This window comes from Sminthopsis crassicaudata, chromosome 2 (genome assembly GCF_048593235.1).
Source record: "Sminthopsis crassicaudata isolate SCR6 chromosome 2, ASM4859323v1, whole genome shotgun sequence".
Lineage (NCBI taxonomy): Eukaryota > Metazoa > Chordata > Mammalia > Dasyuromorphia > Dasyuridae > Sminthopsis > Sminthopsis crassicaudata.
The window spans coordinates 49,911,063-49,929,069 of record NC_133618.1 but is presented as its reverse complement, the minus strand read 5'-3'; the positions used below and the strand labels follow the sequence as shown (position 1 = coordinate 49,929,069).

Here is an 18,007-nt window from a genome sequence, read left to right as displayed (position 1 = left end):
AAACTTTCTTTCTCTCACTTACTCGGTGGGTGGCCTAATGATGGTTAAAGAACAGCCCACTCCCAGCACTTCCCAATCCCCAGCCCCCAGCCCTGGCCACAGGAGGCCCCGGAGCCCTGTTCCCGCCTCAGTCATGAGACACATGCAGTGTGAGGGCATGGGAGCTGGTGACCCAGAGAACGGGATGGGTCAAGCCAAGTTCAAGTTGGAGTCTGCCTGGAGCCTTGGCAGGAAACCAGCTTGAGAGTAGAGGATGAGGATTCAGAGGAATTCTCGAGATGGGTCCCCATGAATCAGCTTCCCTCCATGGGCAGCAGCCCCCACACTCCCAGACAGCCTCTCATCTGCAGGTCAGGGGCTCCCTGGGGGCTCCTGGATATGGGAGGTCTTGGAGAGAAGCCATGGCCAACACCAGGAGGTGGAAAACTTAGTGGTTTGGGGGTCCAGGGACTTGGGTTGAGATCAGTCCCTGCTGCTTTCTACCTGTGAGACTTGGAGGAAATCACTTTCTTCTACTGAGCCTCGTTTTCCTACTCTGTAAAACGAAGGGGTGGGGACTAAGTTCTCTTCCAGATAATAATCAGATGTCTGCCAAGAGGGGACTGTCGGGCAGAAGGGAATAACAACGAAAAGTCAGCATTTTAAGGTTGGGAGAGCAACAGCTCTGGGTGGTAGGTGCCGTTATTATCTCCATTTTACAGACAAAAAAACTAAGGCAGCCCGAGTCACTAAAAGGCCCTGTCTGGACAGGATTTCTGATCCCTTTCCCTTCCACTCTGGCCATGATTCAGGCGACCTGCAGCAGCATGATCTCATCGGCCACCAGGGGGCAGACCTCAGCCTGCTCTCCCAGCAGAGGAGCCAAATTTGGGAGGAATTCATTTAGAAAAGAGAGAGTCCCAGGACCGGGCTTCAAACTGGACATCAGCCCTTGTCCGGGGACCAGGAAGGGCCCGGGGGAGCCGCTCCTGCCCGCAAATTCCCCCCCTTCCCCTTCGGCCATCCCAAGGCTTCTTCTACGGACTCCCAGGGTTCTGGGCTTAATAAAAATGTATCCCAAGTAGGGTTTGAGTGGGAGACCAGTCCCTCTTGGGCAAAAAGAGAGCCGGTGTAAAGGAAGGAGCCCTGGACACAGAGCTGGGGGAGAAGGGAGGGGGAGCTGCAAGAGGCGGGTTTGGCTCATCTGGCTCATCTAGCCCTGGGAGTGCCCCTGCTCATTTCCATGGGGGGCCGGGTGACCCTTGGGAATGGGCAGCCCCAAACACAGAACCCTCTGAGACCCTTCCAACCCCGAGCGTCTGCTGGGCTCTCCAGGAATGGAGGGAGTGAGTAAGGAGGGCAGAAGAGGGCGCACGCTGCTCGGCTTTCCCCGATGAAGGTGGAGCTGGTGACACGACAAGGGGGTGACTTCCCTGGCCAGCCCCACTCCCCTCAGCCGGGGTGGAAACGGGGTCCCAGCGTTCAGCCAATAACATTCGGACTCCGGAGAGGCTCTTGACTAAATGCTCCACGGGTCAGAAAATCGGACCGAGCACAGTCACCAGCCGTGGCTCTGCAGAGACAGCGAGGGCCCGAGCCTCTTACTGCCATTCCCTCACCCCGTCCCTCGGGCTCTTACCGGGACGATGCTGGGTCGGAGTCTGGCTGTTCAAGACGTGGACGGTGCAATTCTCTGTGGAATCAGTGGGACTCCCCGGCAGCATATTCTGGAAAATTAATTCATAGCATTTATGTAGCACCTACTGTGTGCCAGGCACCATACTGAATGTTTTACTAGTTTGATCCTTACAACAACCTTAGGAGGTAGGAGCTGTTATTATGCTCTATTTTACAGATAAGGAAACTGAGGCAAACAGATTGAATGCCCAGGTCACGCAGCTAATAAGTTTGAATTCAGGTCTTCCTGACTTCGGGCGAGACACTATATACTATACTACCTCGCTGCCCTGAAAGGGAGAATCCTCAGTCCCTCAGGGGCGGGCAGGGGGCTGAGAATTGATCTCAGGGGTTCACAGTTACCAGGTGAAGATGTCCTGCTCTAGAGTCGACTCTAAACAACGCCCTTTTCTGACCCTTCCTGCCTGTCCTGAGTCAGGCCTTCAGTGTTCCCTGGAGAACACACCACCTAAAAGAGAGCCAGAAAGATGGCAGGTTCTCACCTTGGTTTCCTCCATGGCTCGGCTCCGCCCTTTGTGTGCCTGGCCCACCTCCATCAGCTCCACTTCTTGTTCTCCTTCAGCATCCTCCTTCTGAGTAATGGAAGGTAGAAATTACAACAAAAATTCATTTCTGCGGCACCTTTAAACTTTATGTTTTCTCCAAAAACTCTATGAGGATTATTACTGTACCCATTTCACAGAGGAGGAAACAGGCTCTAAAATGCTAATCGCCTCAGGGTCTGCCAAATGAAAGAAAATTGTGCTCTTTCCCAGACACAGGGAAACGGGGCCCTGCACTCGGGCATCTTTCTCCCCTTTCCCAGAACAGCCTCCGGCATCTTTGGCTCAGCCGGGCTCCTCACCTGGTCAGAGGGCTCCATCCTCCTCAGTGTGAGCAGCAAGACCACGGTGTAGTATAGCAGCAGCAGGACGCCCGGATTTGCGTACACAGGCCAGTCGTGGCTGGTGTTAAGGACGAGGGCATTGGGGTTGGAGCAGTTGGTGAGGCTGACAATGTCCTTGAGACCAAAAACCCTGGGGTGGAGAGGCAGAGAGTCGTCCATCTCCCAGGCACAGGGAACTTGTGGGTTCTCTCGGGGTGCGAGAGAGAGAGGTTCGGGGGGAGGAGCAAAGACAAAGTTAACACAGATGGGAGGTTGGGAGAGGGGACGTGAGAAGTCAAGGGGAGAAGGGAAATGGGTACTGGGAGGGAGGGGAGGGGAGAGCTCAGGGGGAGGGGAGGGGGCTTAGGGCTGTGGAAAAGATAGAGGTTTAAGGTTATGTGACAAATACAGGCCAGATTTAAATCCAGGCCTTCCTGACTCAGGCTCTACCTATTGAACCACCCAGCTACGTGACCTTGTCTGGGAAAAGAACTCAGAGGTAGGAGGGGAGATTCCATTGAGAGTCAGAGATGTGGAACGCTTGGATAGCCAGGGATGGAAACTTGGAAGACGCCAGGAGTTCGGGGGATGAGGAGACTCGGGGGTTGGTACTAAGGTCAGGATCTGTGGGGAGTGGAGGCGGTCTCATGACCAGGAGGAAAGATTCTCATGGTTCTTTCTAGACATCCGCACCCCTTTCCAACACTTAATCCCACATTTTAGATTTCATGCAATAAATCTCTAATCCCAAGACTGTGGGGTGACTCACGGTCTGTTTTCATAAAGGATGAGGGGCCGGAGGAACTGAGAGGAGGGAGTGGGGGAAAGGTGGGCAGAAGGGGCCCTCCTGGGCCCCACTCTCAGGCCCAGTCAAAGCAGCCTGGATCTCATGCTCAGCGATTCCACAGCTGTGCTTATCTCCCTGAGTTGGGTATTTCCACGTCCTCACCTCAGCTCCATCCTGGGCAGCTCCCACAGTTTCAGGTCCAGCTGGCAGCCCCTCTCCTCCCATTTCCCCCTATCCTCTGTTCCCAAGCTCTCTGAAGAGAGGTGGGAGATTATGGGAGTAGAATATCTCATAGGCTATCAGACACAATGAGTTCTGCTCAATAAGTTCCCACTCCCAGTCCCAATTTAATTATGAGGAAACCCTCAATGAGAATAGGAGTTGGGATGGGGAATGGGAATATTTGGTGGTTTGTTTTTTTTAAACAAAGCTTCCCCCCCCCCCCCCAGGCTGGGGTTAAGTGACTTGCCCAGGGTCACACAGCTAGGAAGTGTTAAGTGTCTGAGACCAGATTTGAACTCGGGTCCTCCTGAATTCAGGGCTGGTGCTCTATCCACTGCGCCACCTAGCTGCCCCAAGCTTTTTATTTTTCAAAACATATGCACAGACAATTCTTCAACATTAGCCCTTGCAAAATCTTGTGTTCCAATTTTCCCTCCCTTCTCCATTGCCCTCTCCTACATGGCAAGTAGTCCAATATTTGTTCAATATGGTAGAAATAGATGTTAAAATATGTTAAATATATGTATGCATACACATTTATACAATTATTGTGCTACACAAAAAAACCAAATCAAACCAATAAAAAAAGAGAAGCAAAACAAAATGCAAGCAAACAACAAGAGTGAAAAAGCTATGTTGTGAATACACTCAGTTCCCACAGTCCTCTCTGGGAGTAGATGGCTCTCTTCATCATTGAACAATTGGAAGTGGTTTGAATCATCTCAATATTGAAGAGAGCCATGGGGAATATTTGAGAATGATTGTACAGTAAAAAAAAAAAAAAGCATCACTAAAACGCATATCAGTCCAAGCTGTTTATAGGGTATGACAAGGATTCTCAAACTACCGCCCGCGGGTCAGATGCAACCGCTGAGGACGTTTATTCGGCCCTGGATTATGGCAAATGGGCTGAGGGCAGAGACAGTGTGAGCTTTTGTTTTTACTATAGCCCAGCCCTCCCACAGTCTGAGGGACAGTGAACTGGCCCCTGTTTAAAAAGTTTGAGGACCGCTGGGGTATGAAGTCCAGCTCGGCTGGCTCAATCTGAGGATCTTAGCCTTCCCTGGATCGTGGACAAATGGAATGGGGCAGTGGTTTGACCCCTACTTTTCACAGGTCCAGCTGCCGAGCTACTTAGAAGTCTGGTCATAGACAGGCTCTCCCACGACCGGGTGTCTGTGCCCCCCTTACCTGGCCCAGATGCTAGCAGGTGGAAGCAGTGTCTGTATAAAGGACGTCTGATAGCAGTAGAGGCAGAGGAGGTGGCCACCGGAGAAGCAGCCAACCATCACACAGAGGGCATTGAAGCCCAGGTGGCTGATGGGGAAGTGGCAAGCCCACCAGGTACAGAGGCCCAGGAACAGCAAGTAGTAGATGCTGGAGAAGGCAGAGGGCAGAGTGATACCTGCAGAAAGACAAGACACTCTCCAGGCCTGAACTTGTAGCAGCTGGAGAAGGAAAAGCGTGGGAGACATCACGGGTATCCTGACTTTCCCTTGGCATCTCAGAAGCTCAAGGCTTGAGAGGAAGGAGAGACTTTAGTAGTCACCAAGCCCGGTCATGTGGATTTTCCTCCAGCTCTCCCTTCTATATACAGCTCCCTTTGCCAGATGGGGTCTTAGGGATCATGGATGGGTAGTGCCAGAAGGAACCACTGGGATCATGGACAGATAGTGCCAGAAGGGGTCTTAGGGATCATGGATAACTAGTGCCAGAAAGGGTCTTACAGATCATGGATGGATAGTGCCAGAAGGAACCATTGGGATCTCATTCTACTTGGGCACACAAACAGTTTTAGTCCTGTGTCTTAGGATAGGGATGGGGACTGAAGGACAGTCCTTAAAAGCCATTCACTTCTGAGCTGATGCCCAGGTGGTACCCTGGCCATGGCTCAGTCCAGGATCTCAGGGTCAGTGCCTGGAGTGGTACCTGCCAGTGCCAGCAATACGATGGCCAGCGTGTTTCCCATCGCTTTCAGCAGCCAGTGGACAGTGACCCTGAGCTTCACAGCCAGGCGAGACGCCCGATTTGAGGCCTCTGGACTTCCTTGTGGCCATTCTTGATGATTACCATTGGTCTCCCTCTCATCATTGTCCTGAATTCAAGAGAGAGTGGGGAAAAAAGGAAGAAGGGAGGAAGGAAAGGAAAGAGAAAGGGAAAGAGGGAAGGAGGGAGGGAAGGAGAAAGGAAAGAAAGGAGGGAAAGAAGGAGATCATTAGATCATTGAATTTAGGGCAAAACAAACACCTTGGAGATCATCTGGTTCAGCTTGACTTCTTCATTATTATAGAAGCTCAGAGAGAGGAAATAAGACAGATATAGCAGAAAAGCCAGAATTCAAACTTAGTCCTCTGACTATAAAGCTTGTCTTTCCACCATGTCACCCTAAATTGGCATGAATTCCCATAATCCCACATCCTTTCTCAGGGGCTCAGGCTCCCCTTTCTACATAGGGTTCTCCTCCCACCTGCAACTCCCTGTTCAGGACTGGCAGCTGGGGAAGTATGGGGGGGGGTGCAGAGAAGATCCTAGGGAATACTGCTAATCTTAAATTGCTCAGTACTTCCCAAAAAAATTAAACGCAAATGGCTGCCTGGTCCCTCTTCCACTCTCAGCCTGGGGGTGGGACACCCTGATCTTTCCCAAGTAGGAACTACTTTTCCTGTAAGTCCCTGCAGGGTCAGGTAATTGAGTTATCTGTAAAGGTAATGAATAAGAAACATCCATTTTTCTTAGCCGTCTTGTGAGCTTCTGAAGCAAAGACATTTTTCCCCTGGCTTTGGAGATAATATGCTATCAGGGGGAAAACATCTGCTCTGGACCAAGATGGGTCACGGGGGCTGAAATTTGTTCTATCTTGGCACACTGGAGTCTTGGACAGTCTGACCCATGTCAGATGTTCAGTATTTAAATTTTTTTCACTTATAAAGCATTTTTTTTCTTGCTCCCATTTATCCCCCCTCTCTCCCACTGGGGTAAACAAATAAAAAAATAATCCCTTGTAACAAATATGCTGAGTCAAACGTAACCAATTCCTACATTGACCATATCCAAAAATGTGTCTTGTTCAGCATCTTGAGTCTGTCACCTCTCTGTCAGGAAATGGACAATATACTGTTGTATTTTCCATCTCACAGAAGTTAGGGGGACGGTGCCCCCGTGATGTGGAAAATCTGTGTAAAATTACTTGGCTCTACCTTACTATGAGAGAAGTCTGATTTTTTTCTTTTTCTTTTATGGGGTGTTTATTGTAAAATTTGGATTAAGTATTGGATCACAAGCTACATTATATAAAACTATACAAATTTTTTATGCATTTCAGAATCTCTAAGCATTTTGTGTGTCATCTGCCAGCTTTTGTATGTCATCTGCAGCTTCTGCAAAACTCCCCCAAATTCTTATTTAATTTCAACCTGCAATATATCAAAATCTCAATGGGGGAAATCATGATGTAGAAGGAATAACTGTATTTCACTGGTCCTTGGAAATGGTAGTTGATAATTGCATTGTTTGGCCACAACCCAATGAGAGACACATATAAAAGAACAGATTAGGAATCCTCTCTCTGGATTTTTCAAAGTGTGGTCCAGAGAATTCTAGGAGTGTCTGAAACCTTTTAGGTGTTTCAAACCCAATGCTTTACCTAATCAACTGACCTAGAATACAGTAATTAGAGTCAAGAATGCAATTAATTGGAAACAAAGTAAATCAACACATGCTTTGTTCATTTTTTCTTTTTCTTCTGTTTTTTTTCTCTTGTGATTTTTCCCTTTTGTTCTGATTTTTCTCTCCCAACATGATTCATAAAGAAATGTATATATTAAAAAATTAATGTATATGTGTAACCAGAAAAAATAGAAAACAATAAAAAAGGGGGAGGAGGGGGAAGAATGCAATTAACAAAACCAAAAAGAACAGACATCAGAATTGATCTACTCTATGACCCTTCCTGGGAAAAAGGTGGTGGACCACAGGAGCCTAATGAGGCTTACATCACTGGGTATTAGGTTCAACCCCAACATTTACATAGAGTTGTAAGGGCTGCAAATCCCTTTGTGATTGTTTCAACCTCTTTTGATACATGACCAATGTGTGAGTCTGATATGTTTAACTACACCCTGTTACAAGCTAGGGCTCTTCCTGCCTAACTAAACTGTGTGGCTTGAGCTCTGGGACTGAAGTCAGGAAGAGCTGAGTTCAAATCCTGTCTCAGACACTTAGTAGCTCTGTGGCCCTGGGCAAACCATTTAACCTATTTTCCCTATCTTTAAAGGGTGAGTAATAACAGCATTCATCTCCCACAGATGCTGTGAGCATCAAATGAGATAATATATGTAAAGTGCTACATAAAACCTGGTGGTTGATGAGGCAGAGGAATTCAGGTATATAATTTATAAATGAAAGTGATGTTTTGATTTCTTTTGGTTTTTTTTTAAACTTCAATAAATTTTTTTTTTGCTTTTTTCTCCCCGAGGCAATTGGGCTTAAGTGACTTGCCCAGAGTCACACAACCAGGAAGTGTTAAGTGTCTGAGGCCAAATTTGAACTCGGGTCCTCTTGACTTTGGGGCTGGTGCTCTTTCCACTGCACCAACTAGTTGCCCCTAAAACTATTTTAAAATAAGAGATTTCGCCCTGTGGAGGATGAGTCAGGAAAAACCCTGTTTTGTGTGTGTGTTTTGCTGAGGCAATTGGGGTGAAGTGACTTGCCCAGGGTCACACAGCTAGGAAGTGTTAAGGGTCTGAGACCAGATTGGAACTTAGCTCTTTCTGACTTCAGGGCTGGTGCCCTATGCACTATATCAACTAGCTGCCCCAACCCTGGGGCTGAGATATCATTGAGATCAGGATGCTTGTGAGTGGGAAGCACTTTATATCAATGGGGCATGTGGGTTTGATCACTAAACCCCACAATATTAGAACCAGGGAGCCCCCACCAAAAGTGAAAGGTCATTTTCCAAAAGGAAAAAAAAAGAGGTCTATTTTATCCAAAAAGTAAGTTATTGAGAGATACAGTATCTGCTAAAAAACAAAACAAAAACATATCAGAAAAGGTTTTTGAGAAATAAGGAAGACTATAACCACAGATATAGACCTTAGAGTCTTCCTAGTTCAGCCACATCATTTTAAAAATTGAGGATCATCAAGGGGAAATGATTTGGCTAATGAATCGGACCCAAATCCCAGTGTTACAATTGCAAATCTAACCCTCTGAATTCTACCCTAATGGACCGCACTTCCAACATTAAGCTAAGATGACCCCAGCAACTCCTTTGACCGTGTCAGGAGGCAAAGGAAAGGTGAGGAAGGATTTGGGGGAAACTGCTGGGTGGTTAGTGGAGGGAGGACCCAGCCATCATAAGTCAGGAAGCCCATCTGGAGGGTCTCAGCCTTGCTCCCGAGTGCCCAGACTGGCTGATGGAAGAGATTCAAGAGGAAAGGAGGGAGGCACTGAGAAAAAAGGAGAAGCTATCACATGTAAAGTTCCCTCATGCCATCATTCCCATCTGCCCCTGGCCCAGGTCCTGGGAAATCCCACTGAGAGGTCTGCTGTGGAATATTATGACATTTGGGGAGGGTTGATTCAGAGTCTGTGTTTGATGGGAAAGGCAGGTGCTTGGGAAAAAGGCCTGCTGACTTCAAGCTCGCCCACGGGCTGGAACCAAGGCCAGCTTCAGCTCCCTCTCCTAATGGACCCATCTGACATGAGACAAAGTTTCCAGCAGGGAACCTGGGATGCAAGTGTTGTTGCCTCACATCTGCTGAGCTCAGAGCAGGACATTCTCTTCTAGGTTCAAGTGTGATGTGTGTGTGTGTGTGTGTGTGTGTGTAAACATGTGCACACATGTGAATACACATGCATGAGTGTGGGACAGAGGGTGATTACAATTGTTTGGGTGTATACGGTTTGTGTCCACGTGGGGTGATCTCTAAACATGTGTACAATTCTCAAATTGCCATCACTCCAGAAAAGTGTGTTGGTGGTTGGACTTGACCTTCAAAATCCCTTCCCTCAGTCTGGATTTTTAATAGTCTTTTCTTATGAACAGGGATTTATATTTTTAGAAGACATATCCTAGGAAGAAATAATGAGCAGGATGGTTTCTGAAGAACCTGGAGGATGTAGATGAACTGATGCAAGTGAGCAGAACCAGGAGAACATTGTATCACAATAACAGCAATATTGTATGATCAGCAACCCTGAACGTAGCTATTTTAAGCAACATAATCATCCAAAACACATCTGAAGAATTTACAATGAAAAATGCCAGTTTGTTGGGGTTTTTTAAACTTCATTCTTTTTTTTTTTTTTTTTTTTTGGAAAAGGATCTGTTTTCTTTCACAATAAGGCTAATATGAAAATATGTTTTGCATGATTGAAAAGAGAGAAAATTTGGAATTTATAAGTTTAAAAAACAAATGTTAAAATTGTTTTTACATGCAGTTAGAAAAATAAAATATAATATAAAAAGATATATGAATTCAAAGCTCAGGGTCCATTGAGTCCAACCTTGTTGTTTTATTGATGAGGAAACTAAGGCACATAGAGAATAAGTAGTCATTAAGAAGTCCACAGTAATACAGCTGTCCCTCTATTACTCATTTAATTTCCACCTTAACTACATTCAAGGCACTGTGCTCAATACCAAGGATGCAAGCATAAATGGGATATTGAACCTGACCTCAAGGTGGGGAAGACAGATAGATAAATGATAATAAGGAGGAAATGTGACAAAGAATAAAAACAGGCAAAGTGATTTGAGTAAGAGCTTGAGATAAAGGCTTGTTTTTGGCTTCAGGGATTAGATTCAGGGAAAGCTTCACGGATGGTGGGTTATCAATGGAAGCTTAAAGGATAGAAAAGGGAGAAGCAGTGGAAGTAAAAATATAGAGACAATCATATCTTCCGTTCTCATAAGGTAGGCAAGAACCAAATTATTACTCCCATTTGAGGAAACTGAGTCCTGATGGGTTAAAATTACTTAGTTATTCAGTTAATTAGTGACAGAGCTGGTCCCGAAACATGGATTTTCTTACTCCCTCTCCAGTGTCCTGACCATCACACTTTACAGTTGTCTCAAGAGTCCAAAGCTGAGAAAATGGGAAATATCAAATTCTCTTTGCTAATTCATGCCTCAACACTCATCCCTGCTCTTTGCTGAGGGAAAAAAAGGCCCTAAATAACAAGATCTATAAAGTACTTTTTTTTAGCTTTCAATAAAAATTCTTTAAAACAAAATCCATTACTTGAAGCAGACTGCCATTTCCCCCCTGCCCTCCCTACTCTCAGACAGTCTAGAGCTCCTGAGGAGGAATGTTTTGAAACTTCTCGGTCGGGCAAAAGTTCTGGGAGCCGGAGATGTTGGAGAGGCAGTGGGGAGGTACAGGGGAGCTGACTTCCCTTCGGCTCCCCAGGGCCTGGCCTTCAGCCAATGACCTCCAACCTCCTGCATGATGTGTGCACAGTGTCAGAGCCTTCCTGGTATGTCCCGGCCTGCTCCAGGAAACCCCAGCTCGGCTAATGAGAAAAACAGATGCCTAAAGTCTTGGCAAGGAGAGCACTTCTTACCCATCTTCTCTTTCTAAGGGAAAAGCTAGGGAACTTGTGTAGAGTAAGAGTTCAGTAAATGTTCAACTGAGAAGAAGGTCAGAAGCTAGGCTGAGAGAAATCTGGAAGGAAATCTTGCAGACTGGGGGAATACAAACTCAGAAAGGTCATTCAAGCCCAAATTGTCCTTGGCCAGAGTCAGGCCCAACTTGGTTTTAGAACCACCCCTGGGGTCCAGACCCGGTAAACAGCAAGTGTGTGCCCATGTTACATTGGAGGAGGGAAAAAATTGTTCCCAAGCTATTGTAGCATCTCTAGAGAACCAGGTTGGGTCTGGCTGATGAGCTGTGACAGACTGGAGGGCACCAGAGGAGGAGACCAGGTCAAAGGGCCCTGAGGGTATAATATGTGGGGATGGGAAGTCTGGCTTTCAAGAAGAGGTTCTTGGAAAGCTGCTTTCAGGTATGGTGGCAAGGGCTGAGGCAGGGTCCGGAGGCAGGGTCTGAAGGTTACAAAACTTCCAGCAATCAGAGTTATCCCATAATGCTTCCACTGTATTTCTATCCCTCATTCAGATTACAGGCTGAAGATCACTAGATTCCTCTCTCTGAGATTTCCAAAAAAGTTTTGGAGATGGAAACACCCATTTCAAGCCCAGTTCCCTGAATTTGCTCAAGATCAAATGATGAGAAAAATGTCAGAGGTCTGCCTGACCGTAACCACTGTGCAATACTGCCTCTCAAATGGATGACCACTTGGTGGGGCTGTTGTCCTGGGAATTCTTGAGATTATATTCAATGCCAAGGTTGGACAAATCCATTAAACTCAGCTTCACTCTAGGATGGGACCCAGTTCTTAGCATGAGGAGGGACACTTCACCTTTGTGTAAATCCCCACAGGGTTTGAGCTTCAAACCAAAGAGGAGGAAATGGACCTTCCACTTTGATGGGGCTCATAGGAACAGTGAATTCCACTATTTTCACTGCCAAGAATAAAACTCAGGGTACAGGGAATAGAGGGGTGCTCCCATGGATGGGAGGATTCTGGCTTCTCAGTGACCCAGCTGGAAGCCAGAAGCCCGATTCTCTCCTTCCCTTCTCTATCACTAAATCTCCTTGTAACCCTAACCCAAGATTTCACCTCTGAACCTATTTCCTCATTTCTTAAGTTAGGATAAACAATCTCCCAGCTGCCAGCAGGCCTGTCGGGAAAAGTCCATGTCGCCATCTGAGTCAAAGTGCCTTTCCTCAATCTCTAATTCCCAGACTGCCTTTTCAAAGCCAGCTCCTCCCAGAAGCCTTCTCTGATGGTCATCATCCCACCCCTGTAACAACTTCATCCCTCTTTGCCTCTTATGGGATCCCAGGATTTTGAAGTGAAGGAAGCCCTAGCCCAATCCCCTTTGTCCAAAGAGAAGCAAGGTCGCATATGTCATAGAATCAGAAGTAGAGAACTGACTGCAGAGACATATAGTCCATTTTACAGAGCAGGAAGCTGAGGACCAGCTAGGCTCAGTGACTTTCCCAATATCACACAGGTAGTAAGTATTAGAGAGATTTTGAACTCGAGTTTCTGGGACACAGATCCAGAGCTCTTCCCATCACAGCTTTCTAATAGCACTTGGCCTGTGACCCCTTATGCACTATTTCATATTAGACTTTATTCATACACACTATGTCTCTCCCTAAACCATGAGTAATACAGGGACAGAGCAATGTGGTCCAAGAGGGGGCTGGGTAACTGATCTGGAGTCAGGATCAAATCCTGCCCCACAACTTACTAGCCTTGTGATTGGACATGCTGTCTGAGCTATGAGCCTCAGTTTCTCATCTGTAAAATAAAAACAATAACAGCATCTAACCCCCCAAAGGATTGTAGAAAGGATCAAAGGGGAAAATAGACATAAAACACTTTAGAAACCTTAAAGTGCTATGTAAATACTAGCTATTATTGTTATTTAATCTCCACATAACCTCTGGGAGCCCAATATGATTTGCTATTCCAAGGAGATTCAAGTTGAATTGAAGGAGGAATAGTTAGTGGATAGTGGATAGAGCATCAGGTCTGGACTCAGGAGGAGCTAAGTTCAATTTGATGCTTCCCAGCTATGTGACCCTGGCCAAGCCACTTAACCCCATAGCTTTGCCCAAAAAAAAATTTAAAAAAATAAATGAAAGAAAGATATGACCCCATGACTCCATGACCCCACTACAGACCACTGAAAACTCACAGAGGTAAAACAAAGCCAGGCCCAATGTACAATAAAATAATGACAGCAGACCTTTCTCTGCTAGCAAGAAACAAGAAAGTGGATAATCATTAAACTGGGGGAGGTTGAATGAAATGTACAATGAAATAATGAAATATTAATATAGCTTAAGAAATTATGTACATCAAGAATTCACAGCAACCTGGGAAGATTTATATGATCTTTGAAAAGATGATAGGTCTGAGGTGGAAGGATTTACTTGAGAGGTCATTTATTCCAACTCAATCTTTTTAGATGAAAGGAGAAAGGAGGAAGGAAGGAAGGAAGGAAGGAAGGAAGGAAGGAAGGAAGGAAGGAAGGAAGGAAGGAAGGAAGGAAGGAAGGAAGGAAGGAAGGAAGGAAGGAAGGAAGGAAGGAAGGAAGGAAGGAACTTTAATTTATTATTGCCCAGAACATTTTGATAAGGACACCTGGCTGGCACCTTAAACCTGATGGTTTAAGGCTGCATAGGGTCATCCAGTTTAAAGCTGGATAGAAAATGAGATCATCTACCCTCTCCCTTTCAAGATAAGGAAACTTGAGAGCCCCCCAAAATTAGCTTGCCCAAAGTCAAAGGGATCTGAACCTTGGTCCTCTCATTCTTTCCATTGCTGTTCTCAGATAATGGGGAGCTAGCAGACAGGGAGGCTGCTGGGAAATTTCTACTGTGGAGAGTACTTTGTGTAACATTTAAAGGATTCTGTCAATGGAGCCTCATCTCATTACTCTCAGGGGACCCAGGCTTCCCACTGGCTCCAAAGCTTGGGACACAGATAGTTCTTTCTAAGCCACCTGAATGGGGAGACTGTTGAGCTGGCTGATCTCAGGTCAGGGTAGGACTTTGGGGAGGGAACACCCTTTGGGGGCATGATTCCTATAGATTTCAGAGCTGGGTGGGTCTAAGGGAGACAGACAGAATGTTCTCATTTCATCCTGTCCTTCCTCTTCCCCAATAAATAGGGCTACCTGGAGCAGAGGGGGAGGAAATAGGAGTGCCTTAAGCCTTTGACTCCTTCACGCTCAGCAGCGTGGCCCAGCCAGGCTTTCTATAATGTAAGCTCTGTTCCTTGGCGTGTTTGTTGCCTGTCAGACTGGTAACCAGGAGGAGGTGCTCCATGGCCCTCTGAGTCATTTTTATGAGGCATGCAGAAGGGGATGGAGGGGCGTGTGAGAGAGTGTGTGAGTGTGTGTGTGTGTGTGTGTGTGTGTGTGTGTGTGTGTGTGTGTGTGTGTGTGTGTTGGGATGGGGGTGTGGCTGGCTTGGAACACTAGCAAAGAAAAAGGTAGGCAATGAACTCCCTCGCCTGCCCCAGGGTGGGGAGAGGGGTGGTGGGGCAGCAGCCCACACGCTATACTCTATTTTAGCTGAACCAGAAGGCCCCCAGGCTCCTCCTGCACCCAAGCTAGGGTTTCTGGGTTCACTCAGAGGGATGGGTTGGGCAAAACGTGAATGGTTCTGGCAAGTGGGCATAAAGGGGAAAAAAGCTCAGCATTTTGAGGGAGCTTCCAGGCTCTGCATTGGGAGCTGTTATACACACCTCTTCTCCTAGCCCCACCTCCACCTCTCACCTAGGAAGGAAAATAAGAGAGGTCGCTGTTCTGGGCAGAATGAGACTTGCCTAGGGTTTCAGAGGCTTCCTGACTAAGCCTGGTGCTTCACCTTTGTCTCTCAAAATCCACCTCACAGTCCAACTGCCCTTCCTTATACAGATGGGGAAACTGAGGCCAGCTGAGTTGAAGTGACTTGGTCAGGGTCACACTGCTACAAGTGGCTGAAATAGTGTGTAAACCAAGAACTTACTGACCCCAAGTTCAGTGTTATGGACCATCACCTCATAACTTAGTGCCTTCCCCACCTAGCCCCCAATTAATATATAAGGAAACTGGTTCAGAGCAGTTAATTGCACAAAGTCCCTCAGAAGTCCCAGGACCAGGCCAGACACACGTCCACTGACTCCCAGACAGAACTGTTTCCAACAATAATATTGGCAATAATAACAATTATAATTATATATATATATATATAATTATAATTATACCTTCAGATTATAGGATGCTTATTTTGTGAGGGCTTGCTTTGTGAAATAGGTAAATGCAAATAGTATTTTCCTCCTTTCATAAATGAGGAAACTGAGGCACAGGTCTTTGAGAGGCAGCCAGTTTTGGAGAAGCTTGGGTGGGATCAGGCCCATGAGGGAAGTCTTTCTGGTTTAGACAAGATCTTCTCCAGTCACTTTTATCAGAGAGAAGAGAAGGCCGGGGGAGAATGAGGACCCAGCAAGGACTGAATTGGGGAGGGACCAGGGTTCGAGGGTCCTTTCTGCTGTTTGTTGTTATTTCTTCAGAGGAGGCTGTCCTGACTTGACCAGTTGCTGTGATGTGTCACAGCTCTGAATGACTCAGAGGTGGAGGGAAAGGGATGGTCAGGAGGGGCAGAACTCAGAGCTGGAGCTAGATGCAGGCTTAGGCCAGGAGATAACAGGAGTAAAAGGGCCCTGAGGGAGACAGGGAGTGAGCCTGCTCTGCATTTCCCAGACCTTCTCCCAGGCTCTTGGCTGACATATCCCTCCTCCTCGGGAGCCTGCTGAGCCCAGCCCTCTCCTGGGCGACACAGGCGCCAGTTCCCAGCCCCGGAATGGCACCAGAGCCAATCGGTGGCCACCGTGGGCCTCTATCATGAAGGAGCTGGCTCCTGGCACTGGGGAAAGGTCCATGCTCAGGGCCACAGGGATGAGTCAGGGCAGGAACTGTGTTTTCCTTCATGTGGTTTTCAAGGAAGGCTGCTTTCTGGGTGGGGCCTGGGAGGATGGTGGAGGGAGGCCAGACCAGGCCACTGTCATGAGCTGGACCAGGAGACTGTCCATCCCACCCCAAGTGTAGAAAAAGATCAAGGTTAGTGGTGAAAATGAGAACAAATGGGGATTAGGCAGAAAATGCTTGGGGGACAAGTCTGGGAAGGGGGAGGTTTAGGGACAGGATCCTCACTACTATCCAGCCCCAGGAACATTGGGATGAGAGAATCCACGAGCACTGGGAGGCCAAAAATGTTTAGTTCTAAAATGACCGTGGACACCCCCTTCCTTCCATAGGAGACTTGGCGATACCCTTCTCAGCACAGATGTCCTGAGCACACCCATCCTGTGGCCTGGGTCCCTGTGCAATTAAAGGCACACGTGGATGTGAGGGTTAAGAGCTGAGCCCCCCAAATTAGCCCCTCCAGGAAAGAAGATCAAGGTTGAGTCCTGGGACTTCTGACTGATGGATTCTACCTTTCCCATCTCTCAAACTCCCAGGAGTCAAAACTTTTAATTGGTTCTATAATCTTGGGCTCATGAAAATTTTAGAATGCCCAACACATGGATGTAGAAGCCAGCTTTGGGGTTCTTGTAGATCCATTCCTTGCAAGGATCTAGAACCTTCCTTCACCATATCCCTGTAACACAATCCAATATCATTCCATCTGCTAGAGTGCTGGAAGAATCTAGATTCATTCAAGCTCTAGAGCCCTCAACCCATGCTTTCCCAGTCTAGCACCCAAGAGATCTAGCTAGCTCTCAGAGTTCTCAAATCTAATCAAAAGCTAGAGCATCCTAGACCCTACTCCACAGCCTATAGAGTCCCAACGCACCTGCTCCACAGGCTCCGGGACCATTGAGCGCCGGGCTCGGCGGGCCTTCTTCACAAGGCGGTTATAGAGGCCCAAGCAGATGGAGGAGACCACAAGGATGCCCAGGTCCGGAACCACCAGACGAACGGTGTTGGGGATGTCATTCAGATTCAGCCTGGAAAGGTTTGGAATATTTGGTCAAACTGGTAGCGAGCAATGTCCCAGCCAGTTCTCAGATTGGGTTCATGGCAGGAGCAGTAATGGGATCCCCCGCCCCCGGGAAATGATCAGAAATGGAGATGAGCCCCAGACCACACAGCAATCGCAGCATTAATACCCCACGGTGGTCTAAGATGCTACTAGTCCTACAAGGGGTCAGTGTGGATTTCCCCAAGAAAAGTCAAGGAAAGCTTCCTAGAGAACCAAAACGCCAAGAATGGGTAGAGTCGTAAGCGGGAGACCACCTGCCACAAGGCGTCAGTGAGGAGAGATATCCCTAGCGAAACAGGACAACACAGAGGACCCTCTTACCTGGTGACCCCCACATGATAGGCCAGAATCTCCCAGGAACTGCCTACCAGAAAACAGAGAGACCAAGGTTATATGAACGAGCAATTTCCTTGTCCCTAGCAGGGATACCCACCATTCTGATTACCCCTTTTCCCCATCCCAGCTCTCTGGCTGGTGAATATCACAGTGCCTGGTAAGAACCAAATATTCCAAAATGGGCTCCTAGATCACTCCAAAGGCCAGAGTTCACTCTGGGGGGCCCCCAATTCCTTCACAGGATTGGAGGATCGGTATTTAGAGTTTGCAGATAAAGTAACTGAGGCACTATGAGCCCATGAGATTTTTCCAAGGTCATAGTTTTTTTCCTCTTGAGGCAATTGGGGAAGTGACTTGCCCAGCGTCACACAGCTAGGAAGAGTTAAGTGTCTGAGAGTAGATTTGAGCTCGGGTCCTCCTGACTTCAGGGCTGGTGCTCTAACTGCCCCATTTTTAATCCCCTTTCTTCTTTAAGTCAGTTCTTTGACTGTGATTAGTTCTGCCCCC

General features: G+C 47.2%; 1 protein-coding gene across 2 annotated transcripts in view; it reads right to left on the bottom strand.

The window, feature by feature from the left end:
• PIEZO1 (piezo type mechanosensitive ion channel component 1 (Er blood group)) overlaps nt 1-18,007 on the bottom strand; it is a 171,625-nt gene that overhangs the window by 44,276 nt on the left and 109,342 nt on the right. For both annotated transcript variants that reach the window (XM_074286205.1, XM_074286204.1), the window contains exons 4-10: nt 17,486-17,528; nt 16,976-17,129; nt 5,481-5,646; nt 4,743-4,956; nt 2,522-2,693; nt 2,160-2,249; nt 1,619-1,706 (exon numbers count right to left, since the gene is read on the bottom strand). In XM_074286205.1, coding sequence (XP_074142306.1) covers nt 1,619-1,706; nt 2,160-2,249; nt 2,522-2,693; nt 4,743-4,956; nt 5,481-5,646; nt 16,976-17,129; nt 17,486-17,528 — 927 coding nt within the window. The remainder of the gene's footprint in view (nt 1-1,618; nt 1,707-2,159; nt 2,250-2,521; nt 2,694-4,742; nt 4,957-5,480; nt 5,647-16,975; nt 17,130-17,485; nt 17,529-18,007) is intronic.